Source organism: Strix uralensis, chromosome 5 (assembly GCF_047716275.1).
Source record: "Strix uralensis isolate ZFMK-TIS-50842 chromosome 5, bStrUra1, whole genome shotgun sequence".
NCBI classification, from domain to species: domain Eukaryota; kingdom Metazoa; phylum Chordata; class Aves; order Strigiformes; family Strigidae; genus Strix; species Strix uralensis.
Window position 1 is genome coordinate 53,802,074 of NC_133976.1, and position 23,637 is coordinate 53,825,710.

A 23,637-nucleotide genomic window follows, 5' to 3' on the forward strand; every position below is an offset into this window, starting at 1 on the left:
CCCCAAGAATACTACTGACTGCAATGTACTCTGATATGTGTTTCTTTTACATTGTTCAACTCGAGCTGGCAATAGAATACCTAGTTAATTAGCTCATGAGTGAGACTGACTCTGCCCTAGTTGTTGGATATTCACCAAAGGTATAGAAGGTTTGTTTTCCCACCTGTACAGACCATGTTTTTATACAGAGCAGAACATAAAAAGAGAGATTTATTACAGCAAATGGTAGTAGCATCACAATTAGGTAGCAAGGAACAGCAAATAGAAAAAGATGCAGTTGCATTACATGCACAGAGAGTAAGAGAAATAAAAATTCTTTTATTTCAGAATGGTCTTAGGAGAAAAGAAAACAGACAAACGTTCTTTGTTACTGGTTGATAGATTAACTATAGATACAGATAGATTAACTGGAGCTCACTGAGTATGCTTGGAGGACTAAAAGTTCTTAAAAAAAACCCAGGCACTTTTTTTGCCATTTCCTTCAGTTCTAATCATCTCACGTAAGGCTCAGAAATACAGCAGGTGAACAGAAAGCTTTCTAAAAGATACAAACTTTCTGCTAAGGAGAAGAAGCAGGAAAACTATTAAATATGAATAAGAGGACGTGATAAAAAGAAAAATACCTTGAAATGTAAGATAGAATCTTCTAAATAATGCTACAAACAGTTTAAATACATTCACAGAGTGAAAGAAACTTGTACCACAAACAATACTGTGAGGAACTGAAGACTGAAACATCCTAGTGCTCTTTTCTTATAGCTCTCATCTTGCAATAGCAATTCTTCTGACTGATGAAGTTCTCATGAGTATCCCTCCAAAGCATGGTCAATCTTATTTACAAAATGTCCAAGGGAAAGATAAGGAAACAATACAAGGCATGCTGAGAGCATAAAGACTAAAACGATCTGTCTCTGCAAATGGTCCCACTACAAGTTAAGGAGTTATTTTGTTTCCAGCAAAAAACAAACAACAAAGGAAAAAGTTGACTAAGATGACAATCAGATAAATATGAGTATTGCCTATAGTTACCGTGTCTCTAGAAATGGCTAAGAATTGTAAATGAAACATTACAGAAGATACTTTTTCTTTTGACCTTATATGTCAGGATAATTATTATAACTGGAAAAATGCACATCATATATATATAATTAAAAATGTAATTATATTGCATTCTAACCTCTTCCTCCAAAGAAGCTCTTTAAAATTTCTTTATAGGATTACTGTTGTAATATCTGATGTTCCTTCAGGAAAACATTTTATGATGTGGTGAACCACTGTTACATGTCTGTTCTGTCATCTCCCAAAGAACAGGACGTGTGCAACTAAATGAAGTGCAGTAGATTTTAGTAGCACAAATTGACATGTACACAAACATGTACGCATTACTTTATGTTTACTTTAGGGGCAAAAAAAAAGTTGAAGAATTAGCTAATACCTGAAGCTGACTGTAGTGTAACATGTAGTGTTCCTAAGGACCCTGAGGGAAATCTTCCCCAATTTTAGGGCAGTCCCTAAGAAATTCTCATCTCCAGAAATTACATCACAGCATTGCTCTATTTCCCACCTTCTTGCTTGCCAGACTGAGGCCCAAGAATTTAGGTTTTCAAAATGAGTATTTTACATATTACATAGGATTTTTTTTCCCCTTTATTATCAACAACTGCTAATTGGCTTTATTCATAGTAAGCAAATAATGTGGGTGAAAAGAGAAAATACTCTGAAGAATAGCCATTTGAATAAAAGGTAGGTAAGCACATTGCTCAACACATGCTTGTCCACATGTGGTCAGAAGGTTCAGAATTTCATTTGAAAAGAGATAGCTGCTCATGTCATTTCTTGTTGTATTAACATATCCAATGTTGTATCTGACAACAGGGCTTAGAGATCCATCTGCAGTTTTATTGCTCCAACATGCCTGCTTTAACTTGTTTTACTTTCATATTAGTTTACCATTGGTTTAGCAATCAGAATATCCACATAGTCAGTGATATGTGAGACAGTATATTTGCAGAACAGGTTCACACTAACACCTACTAAGTGTATTTAGTCCAGATAATTTATTTAAGCCTGTGAAAACACTGAAAGATAACACTGTATAGGCATTACTGAAGAGCTAGGTAACACTATCATGAAGTTTAAGTTGGAAAAATATAATTATCTCCAACAAGATTATTTTTAAGTTCAGGTGGCATGGGAGTTAAGGGCTTATTGTATCCAATGTTTCATGAAATCACTAGTACAGATCAGTTTCTTGCAAAAAGATATCTTGTTTTTGAACGGGATGACAGGAGTCTACAGCTTTCCAGGCATCGCCTCACTTGATCTTTCCACTATCAGATTTTTGGACATTATACACTGTATGTTGACATATTTCTAACAGTGAGATATAATTACAATGAGCTTCATGAAGTATGTTGTTTTGAAACTTGAAGGTGTAAAGAAAATAATAGTTAACAAATAGATGTTTATGATATTAATTAACTCTACACTACAGTCTGTTCCTGCCTTGGATAACTGTGCAAAGGCTGGAATTAGAAGCAGTAAAAATAAGGGCAACATAAGGAGACCTTAACATGCTACATCTGCTGGACAACTTAATTAGAACAAAAAAGAAATTGTTTGAGACAGTACCAAGCATAATCCCCAGTAGCAGTTCCTGGAATAGCTCTACAATGTCTTACTAATTGAACTCAGTTGAACTTAGCTATAAATTGAAGGGAAAAAAGAGATAATATTCATAGAAGAAAAGGCTCCAATTAACCTCATTTGAAGAATGCCTTGTCAGGTTTTGTTGTATTGTAATCAAGAAGATGATGAAGAAAATTAAAAACCAGAGAAAAGAGGGCTTGAATTTGACCTTCTCAGGCATTTCATCTGGAAGGGAGTTCTTGATCCATAATAGGTTGGTACAAGCTCATAATAACAGTTTTTTCAGATGCTCTCTCACTGGAGGTGCAGGTGTCCATATACAGGAGATGGGAATGCTTTATTTACTGGCATTTGTTGATTATGCATATTTTATTACATACTAACATTTTCCCCTTTCTCTGTCACTGGAAAACCATGTGTTCTTTCGGTAATTAGTAAGGTATTGTTAACAGACAAAGACAGTGTACCGTGAATTTACATATAGCAACACCTAATACCCTCTAGCAATAAAAGCTATTTTCTTTTTTCTTTGTGTTCCTTTCATTCCTTTCATTTTTTTGGTAGTAATTCCAAAAGTTTTTATAATTGAAGAAACCAGTCTTGAAGAGGCTACATAGACATCACAGTTTGATCTTTTCATATCAGATCTTAATAAATGAGATAATTGAATATGAAAGTAATGTTGACAAATATGGACCTACTCAAATAGCAGCTTTGCTGATGTCACATAAATGAACATTCCTGCAGCAGAATAAATTTTGACTGTATCTAGGAATACAACATAGCCAGGAATTTTAGACCAGACCTCTGAACCAAGTTTCTAATACTTTCTAACAGCCACAGTAATATGCTGAATATCTTGATTCTCTCAAAAGACAAAGATAAACTTGCAAACTTATCCTTAAGTTTATGGCTGCTTTTGCTTCAGAAAAATCAGGCTTGTGAGACAAAACAGTTTGGTCAGATATTTACTTTAAAAAAATATCTGAAGACATGTTTAGAAGAAACCTAAGGTGTGACTCAAATACTACTTTTTCAATGTAGAAGAGAAAAAAAATACAGTCCATATATTAAAGACTGAATCTTTGAATTGTACATTCTGGGTTGTTCTAAGGAACAATGTAGCCTTCTTAGATAAATGAAACAATGTTACTCATAGTCAGAAAAGAAGACATGTAAAAAGAATAAGATCTATATGAAGGTCCTACAGAGGAGAGAGACTTTGTAACTAAGCGAGAAACTTAGTAAATACCTTTAGGTACCACAACAAGATGAGAGAAAAAATATGCACTTTTACATAGGAATGGTATACAGAATTTATTGAAAATCTAGAGATTTTCATGGACTGAAAATACAGATTGCAATGACACTACCTACAGGCAACTGCTGACATTTTTGCTGCATACGTGCATTTGGGTACAGATCTATTTTCTGATCTGAAACAGAACAAGAATATCTTCAGAACTGTCCTTTTAATTTCACAGCCCAATTATACTCAGTACAAGAAGGCATGATGAAGTTAATATGGGTTAGAGAAGATCCATTATTCTGACCAATCAAGCAGCAATAGAAAATAAAATAAACCAGAGTGACAATTCAGCTGCAACTGCTGATTGTGCCAAGCTGACATTACCAAGATGGCGACGATTTTGTCACCTTCAATCTTTAAGATTTACAGTTTCAAAAGAACTTCAGGGATGTATATAAGACATAGACCTATGATATTACAGAGGCATCCCCCTAAAAGCCCAGACTGCCCTCTTCTGGAGTGAATGATCTTGAACATCTAGTGGTTCATGGTCAAAGTTATATGACCATCTCACAAATGAAACCCTCACCTGATTATCAGGTCTTTAACTTTTCGTTTGTGTTGCCACACAAAACAACGACTAAATATGTATTCAGATGACCAAGAAAATTACTAGCATCTTGCCATGACAGAGTTACATACAGTAATGACTTCCTGGTGCAATGGAGTGGACGCACTTTTAGCTTAGTACGTTTAATGGTAGTAGCTGACATTATTTGGATCCACTGACCTCCAACTTGAGGTGAAATGCAATGCTGTAAGAGCATGATCATTCACTCTGAATTCGAGAACACTTCTGTGAAGTTGATGTTCTTGCTGCAAATAAAGCTGTGAAAATAGGCCACGCCAAAGTCGCATTCACAGTCTGCCCTATGTATATTGGAGCGAGAGAAGAGTTTCCATAAACTTGTTGCAGGTTCTTCCATCAGTTAAAGTTCAAAACAAGTAACAGAGTCTAGTTGCAGGCTATTAAGGTGTCTTCTACCATCCATACAGGCAACATACACAGTTTTGTTTACAATACAAGGCCATCTGATCCTAAAGCTAAAGTACATACTTACCATTATATGTGGACTGTTCTCCAGCTAATTAATCAGAAAATGCTGTCGTATGCTGTCAGTCGGATAATATAGTGCTGTGGCAGAGTTCAGTGATTTTCTACTTGATAGAAATACACTTCTTGAAAATTGGGATCCCTGTTTCAAATCAGGGGATGTAGGGAATTAGCAAACACCAAGAATAAAACTGTAATCTTCAAATATAAAAAGGAAATTTCTCTAATCCACCAAAAGTTACAAGAGATTGATTCTTCTTTGGTAGTAGACTATTGAGGTTGAGGCAAAATTATGATTTTAGAACTAGAATATTTATTTTGTTGTATTCATCTCCCACTATCATCTGAATGATAATGAATTATTGCAAGTTTCCTGAAGAAAACATAAAAAGCACTGAAATTGAGTAAAATATTTGGATGGCAGCTCCTGATTTAGAAATCCTGTAAAAACTACTAGATGCAGTTACTATGAAAATGGGTTCCTTCTGTATATTGTTTCTTCCTGGTCAGCTAGAAGACCCTTGACCTCAATAAGCATGAGAAAATAATTTGTTGCTTTTTGTTGATGATGCTTTTTTTAAAAAAGAACATAATACAGAAGGAAACACTCAAATGCACACAAATCCTCAATTATTATTGAACTAAACATTCTTTTAAAGGGCTGATCTTTCATGAATTTTCAGAACAAGTTGGCAATTCAGAGGATTATAATCAAGACATGTAACACTGTTGTCACTGTAGATTTGGAAAAGGAACAAGTGAAACTACAACTAGCTAAAGCAGAAAAAAAGCTGTAGCAGAACACTGCTTCTGCTACTCCTTGCTGACCATGATTATTCAAGGTTCAGCTTTCAACAATCTAGGTAAGAGACAAGCCTCATAGACTTTTTGAAGAGAGACAACTTTGATCTTTCTGGATTTTGCTCTTCTCTTTATACATTAGTACTCCTTGTCTCTTGCAGAATTACAGTGTATCATCTATCTTGGAGGAGTCAAAAGGACCTTAATGAGCAACATAATATTTTTGTTTTCATTCAGACTAAGATTGTATCTAATTTGTGATCCTATACATTACTTAAATAATTCTAGGATAGAAACCATCTGAGAGTTGGGGGTGGGGGGGAGGAATTGCACTTTTATGGTAATTATTTCATGTACTGATGGTAAATTAATGATTTACTTCTGGTAAACTGTACTCTTGAAAAAAATGTAGAAGATGCCCAGAACTTCAGAACCAGTCATTTCGCCTTGGTCATTTTTTCTTAGCTTTCTAGGCAGAAGCAAGAGGAAATTCAGCTTCCACTCAATCCATAAATCAAATCATCCACAAATTAGAGATGTACAATTCTAATAAGCATGAGATTATAGTTCCAATTTTAGACCAAATGAAATGCAATGACTAAAAGTTACTGAGTGCAGTTCATTGTAAATTTAACCGAAGGAGATAAAAGTAAAGCAAATCCAGATATTATGAAGAACTTAACCAGAACTGTACAACAGCAGAAATCTGGAGAAGTTCACTATCTAGCTCCAATGAATGTTCTTTCTGTTTTCTTATTTTTACTTTTAAAGATCAAGACATACTTAGTATATCATTCAACTATCCAGAATAAAATTGTGATCACTGAAGAGAACTTACAGTAGTAAAAACAACAAAAAACCATTTGAAAACCTAAAGAATCAAATGATGCCAGACATAGGAATGAAAGATACCTTTCAAATTAATTTTTTCCAGTTGGGCTTGAAAAGATTTGCCATATCCATGAAGTACATTCTTTTAGTTTCAAAGATAATAAAACAGGCAGTCCAAGAAAAACAATATGACAAATTTCTGGTCATTTTAACTCTTTCTTCATCATAACAAATAGGATATCTCACTCTTCGCTTATTTCACATTAGTTCTTTAACAATATAGTTTTCCTTTGATCTGACCATGAAATTACTTTTTATTTTATCATTTAAAAGCAACAGTTTTCAGAATTTTCAAACCCTACCAACCAGAAATGTAGAGGACTCATCTCATTTGAAGACCAATGCTACAGATGCCAACTGATAAGTTTGTACTGAATTTCAACATTTGTATTATTTTTTATTTTATAGTAATCTACTTCTATTTATGTCTTAAATACAAAATCCCTTTAAAAGTAATAACTCCATCTTCAGATCACAAACTAGGTATCAAAGACATTTGTTTCAATACATCAGCTTTCCCAAATACTATACTCTTCTGCTACAAGTTTAGCCTAAATAAAGCGATTTGTCTATGAAATCTGAAGGGACAGAAGTAGGTAAATGCATTGTTTTCTGACACTTTCTTGCTTCTGAAGTTTTGATCTGGGAAGAACATATTTTTAATCCTTTTTAAAGCATTTTCATTATGTAAACTTCTATATACAGATAAAACCTTCACAGTTACAATCACACTATACCTCTATTCAATTCTTATCATCAGAGCAAATATATTAAAGTTTTCCTTTAATGAATCCCATTACTACTGCAGAAAGAATGTCAGGTTACTTAGAAATCTTCCCTTTCTCATCTTTAGTGATGGTTACATAATGATTTCTAATCACATTTCTCCAGCTTAAAATTGGTATTAGAGTATGCTGACCACACAATGATGAAAGTAGATGTGCACCTGAATCATAGTAATTTCAAAAACTACAATACCTAAATTCTAGACATTTCTGTAAAACAAAGATTGGTTTATTCAAAATATAACATTCAGGGAAAATTATGTTTTAATAATATTGGTCATGAAATATGAAAACCCCTTGTTAGGCAGCAGAAAAAAAAAATCAGGAATAATTTTGTGTATTTATGATAAAAGGATTTAATTACCAAAGACAGCAGCAATTCCAGCTTAAACTCACAGACCTATAGTTTTATAAAGGTTTGTTGATAGGCAAAGTAAGCTTTTTTTTTCTATACCTGGAAGTTCTCTCTCTTCAGCACTGTATTCCAGAGATCCAAAGGAATAATTAGGTGGACTGACTGCAGGAGTAGAAATAAAACTTGTACATCCAATAGATGAGTTGATTTCAAAACAATTGTGGCTGTGATTCATTCGGTGGAATTCCAGAGAAGATACTATTGATGTGCGCTGCTTGGGCTGCAAGAAAAACAGAAGTTTGGAGTGAAAAATACACTTTTTGTATAGTTTTCATTACTTGACATTTAATGAGTTTACCTAGTGTTTCTCTCTTTTTACTGTTTTTACTTGTCTCAAAGGTTATACTAGTAAAAATTATTTCATATGACAAGCTGTGGTGTATGGAGATAATTTCCTTCCAAAATTTGGATTAATCTTTATTAGAAAAAATGCCTGTCTTCATGCTAATCAATTTAATTCAAAATAAAATAGGGTTTTACAGCCTTGCATATAATAATTGCAATCATCTTTTGATAGAAAAGGGAGCTCTTCACCAGCTGCATTGCTGGGTACATCTTGCAAAACAATTAGACTGCTGATGCCTGTATAATGAAATTTACAAAATAATACCAAGCACTCATCACTCAAAAGCAACCCTCTGCTGTTTATTCAATTTATGAAGGGCTGCCTTAAATATTCAAAGACTGAAAAGTCTAAAAGCTTAGGGGGAATGTGTCATCTTAGAAAACATACCTGAAAATCAAACTTTCTTCATGAGTTTTCATGGAACAGTGAAAAGCTTGATATCAGTTTGTATCAAACATTTACTTTTGAAGTGAACCTCTGGATTGACCCCACCTAATGGCTGTGCTTCAGATGGCAGAGCAGCTTGAGAGCATGAGAAACTCCTTCCTTTTGGGTGGATCTACACCATATGGTACATTCCAGGATTGTACAAAATGTTCTTCAACTCCTTATGGCCTTTTGAACACAGGATCACACTGAAGCTAGCCCAAATTAAAACCAATGAAATCTATATAGTGTGATCATCAGATCAGCAACAAGTTTTTCACTACACAGATCTGTTCCCATTGAGCTGCACTACTTAAGATAGACCTAACCTTAGTGCTCGATGTCATGGACTATAAGTCACAGAGCACTGATGCTTTGCAATGTCATGCTAAATAGTCTGTTGCAGCACTCATCTGGCTCCATACTGAAAATAACCCCACAACGCTCCTTGTTGCTTCAAGACCAATGACCTGAAACATTAAATGTCTCATCCAAAATAGAGGACGCCCTGCATCCAGGTGTATAGCTGTCTGTATATTTATTTCATGACAGTGAAAAACATCTCAGGAACTGCTGTCTTAGATAACTAAAGCTGGGAAAAGTAAATAGAAAAAGAGAATAAAGGGTGCTTTAACTTTTTTTTTGTTTAGTATGTCAGGCTTAACAGGTCACAGTATTTGTAAAGGTCAAGAATTTGCTACTTATTAGTGTCAAGACCAAATTATTGCCCTGGGAGCAATAAGATCTTCCTTGAACCATGAAGCTATTCACCATCCCTTACTTAGAACTACCTGTTAAATACAATCTATCCCAGTGGAGTAATTTTCAATTTTTTTTGTGGTCTAGTTAATTTTTAGGTTATGAGTCCTGAAATGTTTGTGTTACAAATACAGTACCAGACTTCTCACTGAAAATTCACTCTTTCTATTGGAATGTCAGACAAAAAATGAAATAGACTTAGGTCTGCATAATGTTGATTGTTTGTTAAAGTTGTGTTAGGCACCATGTGAATTTACTGTGTCCTGTTAAAACTGGGAAAAATTGTAAGGGGTAAATTTGGACATTCATCTGGAACTCATCTACAGTCTATTGAGGGGATTTACTTTCTTTCATAATTAAAACCAGCTTCTGCTTTGAAAGGCTGATTCTTAGGTCTAGTAATTTCATGGGAGAGTTCAATGAACAGGGACAGACTCCAACACCAGTCTGATTAAAAGTCATTGTTTGGGACCTGAGCCAAAATAACTCTCTGATCAGACCAAAAAAATTCATGTGTATTAACTAAACCTAAACTGCACGCTTTTGCTAGAAACAAATTCATCGATTTGTAAAACTGAAAAAGATCTCCAGTCATCTAGAAAGATGTTTCTGGCCCTTTGCCAAGCAATGGTGTCTTTGTGGTTTTGCAGGACTTCAGCTTGTGAGTTGAAAAGGTAACATTTCAAGTAACATGATGTGCAGGATCTCTGGTTATTCTTAAGCTGAGACAGACCCTACCTAAAAGGGCAGCTGGAATGGTTCAGCTCTGTATTCCCAAGCAGCTTCAAAAGCAACTGCTCTGATCTTTGTCCAGTCAGGTCTCCAGCCACTGTTTCGACTGTATGCCCCTTTCCTGGAGCCAGAATAGGAGCATCTGATACATCATATGGCCTTTTACTAACTTAAGGCTGATCAGCGGTTTCACTTTACCTCAGTGTAGTATTACAAGCTATTCTAACACCTTTAAAAGGTTTCACAAAAACCATCTGCAAGGTCTTGGGGGGGTGAGGGAAAGAACAAACAAAAAAAAACCCCAAACTGTTCTGAAGCTTCTTTTATGGATCAGTTTAGTTTACAAATGCTCACAGATTCTAAAAATGTGTCTGTCAATAAATAGTTGTGATTTGCTCTGGAGACATGGGTTAGTGATATCAAATAAGTCTAGAGTGATTTTCAAAGATTATTATGGAAACTAGAAACATGTTTTCTATTTGTTCATGATAACATACAACCATCTGCTGACATGGGTGATACAAAATACCTCCTATATTATTTTGGGCTTTGACATTATTAATTCAGAGAAACATATTTCAGTTTAATATGTCTTTCCACTCTAACGATTCTGTACAGAAACTCACATAGCCTCTAGTACTCTACAGCATAACACTTCTCCAATACTGTTTGGAGTTAACAAGGTCTATAATTTTTCTACATAATTACATAGGAATCTAGCATCTGAGCTTTTGTAGCTAACTAGAGGAGTCTTTTGCACCTTTTCTGGGTCCTGTAAAATGTTATGTATGCTAAGAGAGATGCAGTAAACCCGTCTGTGTTGACTGCATCCCTCTGCCTGTGTCTCTCTAAAGTACAGTTCCAGATTTAGATAACTAAATTTACAGCATAGCTATTTCCATCTACACTAGCTATTTAAGCTCCCATTACAGTCAATTCAGATCTAGTCAATACAACCAATAGAGTCCAGAGAACAATTCACCTTACCCCAGTCACCTTGGTATTAGTTCAGTTGCCTTAACACAGGTATCTAGTATCACTGGAGATCCCCTGGGACACCCCACCTGGCCTCCAGCTTCCATTCAGAAGAGTGCATGTCTCCCTTATGTATGCCCTTTATCATACCTGACAGCCTCCATGTGCATGTCAAAGACACCTTTATGGCACCTCAAATGACATTAGATGCCTAGTTTTAGGCAACTGAGTTGAATCCAACATCTCTCCTGAGCGTGATAGGAGATTAGATATCCAAATCATACAGAGATTCTTATGTACAGAGAAATGCATAGATGCTTTAGTCCCAGATTGAATCCCACCTCTAGTTCACATGCAGACACACTTTAGAAACCTTACTTCATTTGTTAGAATCTGGAGTCAGATTCCAGTCTTACTGGTAGAATGTGTAGCCAGCAATTAACAAGGCACTGCAGTCTTGTACCTTGGTTTCCTTGACTGCATCTGCCAAAGCCACTTCTAAATAAAATTTACAAAGATCTCTTGAGATAGGTCCTGAATAATTCTAAGAAGATTATTTACTATATGGAATAACATCCAGGAAAGGTAGTCAGGGGTCAAGGTTTTATAGCTGTGGAGAATGTACGAACACAAAACTCTGTCCCAAAGAGATGACGCTTCCTTCATTTTTTGTACCAAAGCCAGCTTTGTCAGCCATTACATGTCTGCCCCATACTACTCAGAATGTCTGCACACAGTCAGGTAACCCCTGTGAAATTGTAGCATACTTATGGCTTAATTTCACCCTGATACGTATGCTAGATAACCACACACAGATTTGTCCTTAAGTAATTTTCTTTATTCATTACATTCATGTATTTAATTTACTTGTTATATGTAAATCTCTTTAATGACTGATTTTGTTTACTTGAAAATGTTTCTTCATTACTATTATTTCAGTTGTCATAACACTGACCTAGAAAAACCTAGACTATCCTAGAACAGCATACCACATCAGGCCAATGAAGAAACCTTATCTTCAATGCAAAAGCAAAAAATATCAATAAAAACCTTTAAAGATATTGCAATAACAAGATTAAGAATAAAGAATAAATAACTCTCAAATCAGGTCTAATAAGAATATTTTCATGTTAAGTCAATAGTGAACACAGAGCAAAGAAAGATACCACTATGAACACTGCAAAACGGGAAAGGCATCAAAATACACATACTGAATTACCTTTCTATTAAAAAGACAAGCAAGGACTTGATGCTCCCATGAATGGAAGTTACAGGCAAATTCTGTAATGCTACTATGACTCGCATGTAACACTATGAGCATGCAAGGGATCGTTCAAATATTCCTCACCACATTTAGCAGAGTAGGGCAAAATTCCTTTCTCAATTTAACATCAAAATATTTCTCCAACCTTGAAGCACTCTGCAATACAAGCTTGTGACTCCACCTTCTCTTATCTTTGGAATTTGTGTACATACCACTATCACAGTCTTTAAAGAATCAATTCTCACAACACTCCTCTGCACTCTGGCAGAGCTATTAGCCCCATTTTACAGATGGTGAACTAGGGTATAAAGCTCTCCCTAGGGACAGATGTGTGGCTCATTAAATCACTGAGAACCAATGAGCCTAGAGGAAATTCTGCAGTGTTCCTGCCAAATTCCAGCTGCCCTACATAATGTAAAAGCCATGCAGAAAATGTATGATAGAAGAGAACTGAACCCACATCACCAAATTCTACCTAGCACATAAAATACAGCCTTACCCAAGAATGTAAAAGGCTGTAGCCCCTTTCACAGATTTATCTAACATACATAACACAGTATTAGCGTAGCCATATGGCCACATAAATCCTTCATTTTGGTACCCACCCAGATGATTCCATTCTTATCGTTCTCTGATCACCTCCCTTCCACTTCAGAAATTTTCCTTTCTCCCGCTTCCTTAAGACCCCATTCTCTTTCTACACACTCATTTTCCTTTTCACGCCCTTCCTTTTTTCAGTTTTCTTCTGTCTATTGTTATATTCCCTCCAAAACTACTTGTTTTACTCTAAAACACCCTTTACAGTATCCTAGCTGGTTCCTGTTCTACTTGGTCTTCCAAAACTTGCTTCTCTGCTTTGTCTGTGGTTTTGTCATCAAGGTCTCTCAAATGAACTCTCTAACTGTCCTCTCTCCCACTAACTTTGTCACTACATCCCTCTCATTGTCCTTCAATGCATCCAATTTTAACCTCTGTCCTCCCTTTTAAATACAACTTTCACAACACTTTTATAGTTTCTTAGTCTCTGTCCTCTGCCTCAACATCCCATCTCTGTTTTTCTCTTCATCTCTCTTGCTCATGTACACTTACATAAAATCCAATATAACATTAATAATTTTCTTGGTAAAATACAACCTGTGAGAAGACAAGCTTCTTCACTTGCTCCTGTCTCAAGTATCCCTGTTTTGATTTGCAGAAATCAGCAGGCCTGATACATTCTTATCAGTCAATGCCGCTGCCAAGAGTTATGTGATTTATAGGATCTGAACTAAGATGATCAGGTGGCCTTGAAATTGCAAAAACTGGAGATTACAATGGATCTGGGTTTGATTCATCTATGTCATCTAGAAATGAAAGACTGTACTGAACTATTACTAGACTCCTGAATCAATTATTCTGTCAAGCCTCAAAATACCATGTTAAACAAGCTGAGAACACATTGAGTTTTTAATAAGGTAATCTAATTTTCTCTTTTTTATTTCATAGAACCTTATCTTAAATTATGACTACAATTAAAAATAAAATATAGGCAGTTTCAGCACTCATCCTGACATTCTTGTTTTTACTTCTTAACATCTTAATTTAGTTTAAGAGCAGAAGGCAGAAATTACAGTGGCTGGCAGCAAATATATCCCAAGCAGCCACAACAGGGAGCTTACAAGATCATGGGAATTAAAAGGAAAAAAAAGATAAATAAATGATTTAACTCTTTTTTAACTGTAGATCCTCTTCATTACTAAAAGCATAATGCATTTTAAAACTAAATTATTTTTTAATGGCATCATAGTGCCAAAGTCCTAGAAATTTCTGTTTGATTGACTTTTAATTTAGAGACAGACACCTCTTGCATCCTGCATGAGCAGTAAGTACATACTTCTTTACACTAATCTCATGGCCCATCAGCGTACTTTGATAATTTCATCATTAGTGACATGCTCAAGGATGGCACAGACACATAGCTCTTTCCTGTAGCCTGTGGTTAGGAAGTCCTGCAATGTGATTCATATATCCATAGTGCTTTCTGTTCCTGTGGTTCTGTTCTCCTCTGTGTGTGTTATAATCACTCCTCCTTTAGAAGTCCTCCACTGGAGTATGTAACTAAAGGTCAGGGGGTTGCTGCCCCCTTCCATCTTCAACCTCTGGTCTTATCTCAGATGGCAAATCAGACTGGGAATAAATAAGGGAAAAAACAGATCTTCTCACAGTTTCTATTTTCCTTGGCTTCTACTTTCATTTTAACTGCAACCATATTGCTGCTGTGGGTTGTGAGGTATAGCAGTCCTGAACGCTAAAAACTGTAACACCTTTGTAGAGGTTTCCTTCTTTGACAGAAGTGACCAGATTTTGAAGATACACCATTATTTCTATCCTGGGAAAACATCGCTTGAAATGAGCTCCAAATTGTGAGAGATAAATTTGATAAATAAGAGGAATGTCTTATTCCTCAGCTATAAAAAGTCTCTAACTTTTAAAAATTTACAGAAAGTATTATTTTCACTGAAACAGTTGGAAAATGGATGTAAGGACATTTTCTTCAAAAAAAAAGCTCAGCTTCCAGCTATTAACAACATCCCATTTTGACCTACAGGTTATGAAAATTGCTTTTGAAGGGCCAAGGTGATGGCATTTTTTTGCGTTCCACACTACAAATAGAACACATCTGTGAAAATGTAATGTATTTTCAGATGATGATAAGATTACTCAATAACTAAGGCACTCAAAACTGCCCAGTACTACACAGAAGCAAAGGAAAATGCTATGAATCTGGTGCGATACCCATCAAATCACTATATGTAAGACTTCAATCTTCCAGATTCTGTGTTACCATTTCCAAGCATTATACGTACTAGGGCAGGGCAATTGGCATGGATTGGTTTACACTCCTACTATTAAACTTCATTAGTCTTCAGACCAGGGTCTTCAAAGCAGAATTACCTATCAGGTCCTTGATCCATTCAAATTCGAAGTCAGGCCTGATAGTAGGTACTTTTGGAGAGAGAGAATTGTACAGGACCAAAACTATACCCAGGACTGTGTTAACAATTCAACAGTATAGATGACAACCTTCCAGAGCTCAAAAGTCTATTTTACTGGTGTGGATGTACATACCTACCTTTGAACTATCTGAAATATCTTTATGCTCAGTGTTTCGCTGATTTGGTCTGTTACAAGTTCAGATATGAAAAATGTTCAATTCTTCTGTATGATTTATGTTTATATTGAATCAGAAAAGAGAACCTAGAGAATCCAACTTCAACCAAGAAAACATATGCATGTAGGAGTGATATTCTAGAAACATAATACTCATGACAATAGAGTGTTCTTCTGCTTTAATTTATACTTGTGATTTAGTATCCTGTTGAACTGCAATTAAATGCACTCACACATACTCTTTGCTATTTTCATTAGTACTGTGCATTGGGTGGATGTGTTTATGTTTTCATATTATCTCAGCTCTAATTAAAATAATCTAAATAGAATTATGTTTTATAGTTACTTGTCAAAGGAGACCTTTTAGAATGCCTCTCTTTAATAATATTTCCATTAATGTTGTTATTAAATAGTCACAGAGTATCCATTATGCTCTAAGGAATCTTTTTTATAATATCATCCTCTGTTATATGTCTTCTACCCATTAATTCTGTGGTAATGCCGGGGGGGGGGGCGGGGGGAATCAGTCCTGTGAGACAATTCCAACCATAACCTTTTTTTTGTAATTGGTACTCAGTATTTCAAAATAACAGAATTTCATAATGTCTGTCCTATATTCAGTCGCACATAGATGAATTGCTAACCACATCTTAATGGCATTGACAGTATATCTCTTACTTCTTTTTTGTTTTCCTTTTTTTAAAGGCTATTTAGGAGCTTTATTTATCTGTTTGTTTCTTTATTCATTTCAACATCATTAGAATGAGAAGATATCAAACTGTGTGCAGTAGATTTGCATAGACACTTTAAAGGTTTAGAAACAAAAATATATAGAGAGAGACTTTTTTGAAACACATCTCCATACCTAGAATCAAGGTCACCGACTGCTGTCAACGACCTTAAAGTGCTTGCAGCCCTGATAGATACATGCAACCTTGGAAAAATCACATAACATAGGAGAAATCTCCACACCAGGCACACTAATGATGAGGGCTACATCTCCCCATCTGTAGACTGTAGAATACACCTTCATTTCAGTGGGTTTTGGGAATGCTCAGCAACTTTCAAATGCTCAGCACCTTTCAGAACTTCATAAAATCATGTACACAGGGGTGGCTTTTACCTTGGAGATGATGGGTTTGATCGCCCACAAAATCATAACTCTCAGTAGTCTTTTTTAAGTCTTATTTGCCTCTTGTGCTAAGCATGGACACTGCATATGGTTGCACAAAGTCCAGCACAACAACATCCCAGAAAAAGAAGTGTGCACCCGAACAGGAAACATAGCGTGCCTGCACAGAATTTCTCCATGGTGACTTTCCTGGTTATTCCCTGGCTGGTTGAGAATGTTGTAACTTGGGCTGAGCACAGAAAGCAGTTCATAGGAGAAAGAAGGTCCTTACACCCCAGCTGTCCTGTGATCTCATTCAGTAAGTGAGTGGTGAGAATTTACTGCATAACTGTGCTCTGCAGCCCTCCTTTTTATGCTAAAATGTAACAAACCAGATTTTTTGTGCTGCAATACAAGTTCAGTAGATACATCACAGAGTTCTCATGCATTTGTGCACTGGTGGAACAGCCTGCAGTGGGGATTTCTCCATGTTTGCAGAGACGGGCGTATGCCAACTCAAGCTAAGTGTGACAAGGGATGCATTTCATTTGGGAAGAACTAAGGATACTGCAGCAGGGTGTTGGCATAGGGGAGGAACCAGGGTTATTTCACCATGGGCAAATAGTTAAAATCCTGTTATGGAACAATTAGTTCTGAAAATTTATTTTCTGGAACTGTGATTTTCCAGAGCTGCCTCTAAGATTTTTTTTGTTTGTTTGTTTTCGTTCAAAGTAATTGCTGCACCTAACTGTAAAAAGGATGAGATACAATTTCATTGAATGTAAATTGCTATCACTTTTTAGGTCCACTAGAGAGGCTCTTGAGCATATATCTCCTATGGCTGGTCTGTCCATTCATGTCCAGGGTGGCGGAACTACATGGTCCCTGTCTTTCCCTATGACTAAATGAACTACATATACATAGGTACGCCCGGCTCACTGTGCATGCACAAAATAGTTATACATTAGTCAAGGCACACCTGGTAGCCCAAACAAGTGGGATAAGTCTGTCAGAGACTACCGATGTCCTGCAGGATTCTATTACCACTTGAAGAAAAATGAGGCAATTTCTTTTGTCCTCTACTGTTTAAACTTTTATATTGCTAGATGTCTTAGCCAGAGGAATGATGAATCATAGATGGACTTGTAACTTCACTTAAAAAGGTTAAATAGGATAAATAGAAAAAATGATGACTAATGTAAAGATAGCACATCCAAACCCACAAGAAAAAAACCATATTGTAATGAATAGATTGTTGAAGATCTTAGCAATAAAACTGATGAAATTTCATCATCAGATATGCTAAAATTCTCTGTTCCTTTGTCTTTCCACCCTCTTTTATGTCACTGAAACAACAACTCTTAGGGAGCTGGGTTATTCACATAAAATGAGAAAAGTACTAATTCATAAGAGATAAAATCCAAGTCACTTTTAAACAATCCACTTTTAGACATCAAAAGTTGTACCTACAGTTAGCCATTTGAAACATAGCTTAGAAAGACAAGAAGAGAATATGCAAATGCTGGATTACATTTAATAAATAATTTAAAAGGTGAGAAGTCAGAATTCAATTTTATGAGAATTGGCTGATGACCGACAAGTGAATAGCACCAGCAAAAGAAACAGTCTCTTAGGACAAAAGGTGCTCCTTCTCCCTCTATGTATATAGTTTATTTATTCAAATGAAGCTGAACAAATAAATAAGGAGAGTTTTATTAAACTGAAGTGACATGAAGTGTCACATGCAGCCCAATTTTGTTCAGGCTTCATCCAGACCGAGAGCTATAGGAATTGTGGTAGAACAAGCTCAATTTTACTACCACTTTCTAAAGTTCCAGTCTGATAAGGTAAATTATATTTTACATATCTACTAACAAAACTAAGTTAAAACTTGAGAGAGCCTAAAATTTATGGGGACTTTAGTTAACTCATTAACCTACTTGGTCTTCTACCACATCTTGTTTTTTCTCCCACTTCATAGAGGCATATGTCTTTAACTTGAAAGTGTATTACTTTCTCAAAGTCTTCACTAGTTAGCAATTAAAGAGTTAAAACTTACTAAGATTTCTCTGGACAATCTGAAAAAAAAGATCAAGTGATTCAAACCCTGACCTAAATTCTGTTTGTTTCTTATCGGCATATATGTAACTTTTCAACAAATCCTATTTTTCAATGACTGACCCTGTGAAAATTTGAAAACAAGTCATGTATTTGCAAAATGCTAGATCACAGGTACAGGCCATAGCTAAGGTGCACAGATAAAAGAGCACACAGATCCCTGAATTACTGTTATGTGTGATAGCTTCAGGATTGGAAGCTGTAGAGGTGGGTGGCACTGCACTTAGTATTCCTTCTCTGATCTGAGTCAGTCTCTCTCCAGAGTGCTGTACTGTGCCAGTTAAAATAGGTTTCAGCTTTAGTAATAGTACACTTAATTGAATAGTTGAGACATATCCAAAGAGAGTTTTAAATAATTTTAGAGAGCAATGGGATCTCATAAAGGACAAGTGGTAGGGTCACAGCAACCTGCTGTTTTCATCTCAAAATTCATCATAATTAATTGAAGAAAGGATAAAACTCCAGAAAAGCAAGTCAAAGGTTGGGGGAAAATAGAAATTCCCAGCCAGGTTTTGTGATGGTATGTTTTTAATGTAAGAAGGGGAATAATTAGGGCCAGGTTAAGAGACAACTAGAAGGAAAAAGACAAAACAAGTTTTGAGTGCACTCTGAGGAATCCCTTAACTATCCATGACCCAGACCCCTCAGGACTCACACTTTGTGTATAAGATTGTTCCTGTCTCACACTTCCCAGCTGTGGTACTTTCACCCCATGGGCTGGCAGTGCAGCATCACAGCCTCCCTCCTCTTCAGGGACAACATGTGGGCAGTGTATCTGACAGGGTCCCCCACCAGCTGCATTTGGTACGTGAGCATCTGGACCAGGAGAGAGGAAAGGCCACTGGCGCTGTGCTAAACCTCACATTCATACAAACGTCTTCAAAATCTGTCATGTGCTGAAGCATATATATGCACTGCCACCATGTGAGCTGTCACGCAGTCTTAGAAATAAAATGCCAAAGAAAACAGGAGGCAGAATGACCCCCACCTCTGCCTTCAAAATCAGCTCGCCAGGTTTCTCTTTTCCACTCTCTGCCACCGCCTGCACTCACCAGACTGGTGGGAGGAAGGAATCTTTGGTCCCCTCTGCTGCTGCTTACATAGAAACAGTGTTTCTCCTCACTGCGGGTAAGCTGTTATATGCACAACACTCCAGGAAAGATAAATAAGGCTATAAATGAAAATAACAATATGAGTTAAAAGGCCAGACTTCCCTGGCAGTTTCATCCAAGCTACCAAAGCCTGCCTAGTGCAAAACTAGCTGCTGAAGGGTTTCCCATTCTGTCTTTTATTGGCACCTTCCTGTGCTGGATGCACATGACATGAAAACGGGAACGGAGTGACAGCTGTTTTGGAAATTCATATGATCCCTGTTTTAGATCTGGATAAAATCTGTTTATTTTGCCAGAAAAATGCAAAGAGACCCTGTCAGACAACAGAAAATTAATTATTTTGCATGCATTGTGTAACACTATTCATTAGTTTTACATGAGTGGTGAGAGGTCAGTCAAGAATAGAATCCTATTGTGCTAAACTTCAAAGAGCTTGGCATGTAATTGAATGCAGCAGGCATGGAATAAAGGAATTAAATATGCAGGCAGAATTAATACCAATGGTTAGCAAACATCACATTGCAAATATCTACAAGTTCTTTGTCTACATTCTTGGGTTGTGATCTTAGGGGGTGGTTAGGTAAGTAGCAAAAGCAAAGCAAAGGAAGAATACTGAAGGAATGTGCATAAAACATGGAGAAAGAAGAAGCATAATGGGATGTGAATGTTATAGTGTATCCAACTTCTTGTGTATTAGTGCAGAGATTTACGACATACATTAAGCATAATGTATGTTATGTATGTACAACAGCCTACATATGCCATTCTGCTGTTGTTTTCTGCATAGGAAATATGCCACACGTAGAGCCACATGAGAGACATTTCAGCAAATGTGGTAAAGTTCTGACCATATATATCACACAGCTAGCTAGCTTTTGTTCTGCAGAACGATGAGAATACTGAAAGTCAGTAAATGGTATGATTTAAATTTGAAAATAGCTCCCCAGAATCTGCTGAATCCATTCAGAGTTAACTAGCAGGAGAACATCACCATTCAGTGTTCTGGGTCCATCTGTTGGCAATATCATGATGGAAACAGCTTTTTAAATGCTATTTTCAATAAGCTATCACACAACAGCTTGTTCCAACAATATTCCAATACCTTTCTGTTTGCTTGCCGCCTACTATAAAAAACAGCTTAGAGGGAAGGAGGCATTTCAGTACTATACTGATGTAGGGTAGGAGGGGCAGAGAGACTACAGGAACAAGCAAAACAAGAAACAAATATAAAAAAAGAAAAGGAAAAGAAGCCGTTATTTTAGACCCCCCTGCAATCTAGATTTAAACCAGGATGTGGAACCCAAACTACTGTACTATGAAAGAGGGACAGTCTGCACCAGCCACCTATTAGAATATTTGTGCATTGACAGCGTCAGCTGTAAGAAACCAATGGCTCCTAGAGAGAAATGGCAGGTGCACTTGGTAATTACCTTTAATTCTGCAAGATCTTCTGAACTGTGTGCTCCAATGAGTACTGAAATGAAGATCTACCTCCATCACTGTACACTCATTGTGTGTCTCCAAACAATCTGTCCTATATAATTCTTACCAAAATACCATGTATCCTTCAGCTTACTTCTCAAGTAAAACAAATGCCAGCAACATACTGATGATGCAAAGCCTGCATCCACTAGCATCAAAGTGGCTTAGTTGCAGAGATCAGCTCAGCAATGAAGGACAGATGGCTGCATTTGAACCCAATAATTGGTAGGAGAGGAATAAAAGTTCTTTTGGTTCACACCAAAGAAGTTGCACAATTAGTCAATTCATCACGTAGTTGTCACAGCTAGCTTTGACACACCTTATGTCATGCTTTTTTAAGCAGGGAACTAGATAATCCCCTGAGGTTTCTTCTGACCTATGTTATCGTATGGTCCTGTGGCTCTAAAAAAACCTCCTTTATGCTGATTACCTCTATACTACTGAATCAAGTTCTAAGATTTATTTATTTTGAAGCTTTTATTTTAAAAGGCTGTACTCCTTACTTAAAGCATTACAAGGGGCATTCAAGTTTTCTACTCATTAAGCATCTTGTTTACCAAACACTATTAGAAACACATACAGTTAGGAAGGATGGAAGTCAAGAAGAAACACTATAGAGAAAGTAAACTAACAAAGGTATGAAATATTACAGGACCATGTAAATGGAGATGCAGAAAGAGGAAAGGAAACCTGAAAAAGTAACAGGGAATTAATACTGATAAAAACAGAACATAAACTTGGAAGAAAACTAGTATTACATAACAATACAAAATATTACATAAAGACTTCATTCATCGTTAGTCCTATAAGAAAAATGTACTGATGTCTCTCTGTACATTGTTGGGCTCATTCATAAAATATTCTGTCTTCTCCTGCTATCAAGATTGCTTCCTAAATACAAAAAATATTTTGTGTTCTGTTTATCTATCTTTGACCTATTCATATGTTTATAGTGATAATATCTTCTTAGAATACATGCATCATAGCCTGCTTTTAAAATGAAAAATACAACTAATAAGAGGATGCTTATGGTGATCACCTACCTGAGGACGTATAACTTTCACTATGTTTTTAAGTGCAGTGTCTGGTGATGGAGGAGAGCAGTCAGGTGTTGGGCCTGTAGAGCTGTTTCTATGGTTACCAGATCCTGGTGCGGTAATTGCTACCTGAGGTGCATTATCTGTGAATAAAAATAGCATTTATGTGAACTTACAAATACTTCATACATTTTAAAATAAAAAATTATTTTGAAAACAGAATGCTACTCAGAACACTATTTCAACTTACAAAACCTATTATAATTTAAATGTATTTAGTGAGGAATATACTGCATATCTACACTTATTTTGTCAGCTCATACACACATTCTGTGTTAAGGCAGGATACAGCACTTAATACCTAAATAAAATGAGGCACAAACCAAACACAAATATTTTACTTTTGTTACCCTGAATTACCAATTGTGAATCCAAGTAGTATCATTATAACAAGGGTGACTTGGGAGTTTTATAATGCAACTCATATCTCATCCTGGAAAATCCTAACACATATGACCCAGTTCAACAAGTTATATAGACACATAGTCAATTCAGCCCATGCTAATAACCATCAGTGACAACTTTCCTGGACACTGTAAGCAACATAATTCATCAGCAAAGATTAAATACATGAAAATATACTCAGCTTCCCAGATGAAATTTGCATCCTCCATAGAGCTTTGCACTGCAGAAGCTACCTTTCTAGCAGTATCTCAGCTAGATAACCTACAGCTGGCTTAAAATTGTCTACATACTTGCAGGTACATGGGAAACTGCTGTTTAGACATATTTTGTGATGCTGTTACCATTTTATGGCACTGTGAAGGACCATTAAAGGGATTTAAAATATTGTTCTTACCTTCTCTAAATGTTCCTAACACTGTTTCAACAATGTGAAGTAAAGCTAGTGAAAATCAGTTCAGAGGATAGAGAGGACTATGAAATAAGGCATAGCTTCCCAGCTGTGATGGTAATCAAGCACCAGAATGACTTAGCAGGAGGCCAAAAGCTCCATATTACATAACCATAATGGTAATACTGTAAGTTTCAGTAGAATATTTCATGGCAAAAAGAACTTGGAAACTTGAGAGCCTACCAAATTTATCTAGGAAAGATTAGCTCTCATACTGAGTTTCTGATAGGTGCTATAGATGGGGCCAACAGGGAAGTATTTATGGCTGTCATTCTCTTCTAGTTCCTGGCTCAAGTTGCAATAAGCTA

General features: G+C 36.3%; 1 protein-coding gene across 2 annotated transcripts in view; it reads right to left on the minus strand.

The window, feature by feature from the left end:
• The window catches only part of ANKS1B (ankyrin repeat and sterile alpha motif domain containing 1B), a 446,786-nt gene that overhangs the window by 263,671 nt on the left and 159,478 nt on the right, over window positions 1–23,637 (minus strand). For both annotated transcript variants that reach the window (XM_074870829.1, XM_074870833.1), the window contains exons 11-12: window positions 22,423–22,559; window positions 7,944–8,124 (exon numbers count right to left, since the gene is read on the minus strand). In XM_074870829.1, the coding sequence (XP_074726930.1) occupies window positions 7,944–8,124; window positions 22,423–22,559 (318 nt within the window). The remainder of the gene's footprint in view (window positions 1–7,943; window positions 8,125–22,422; window positions 22,560–23,637) is intronic.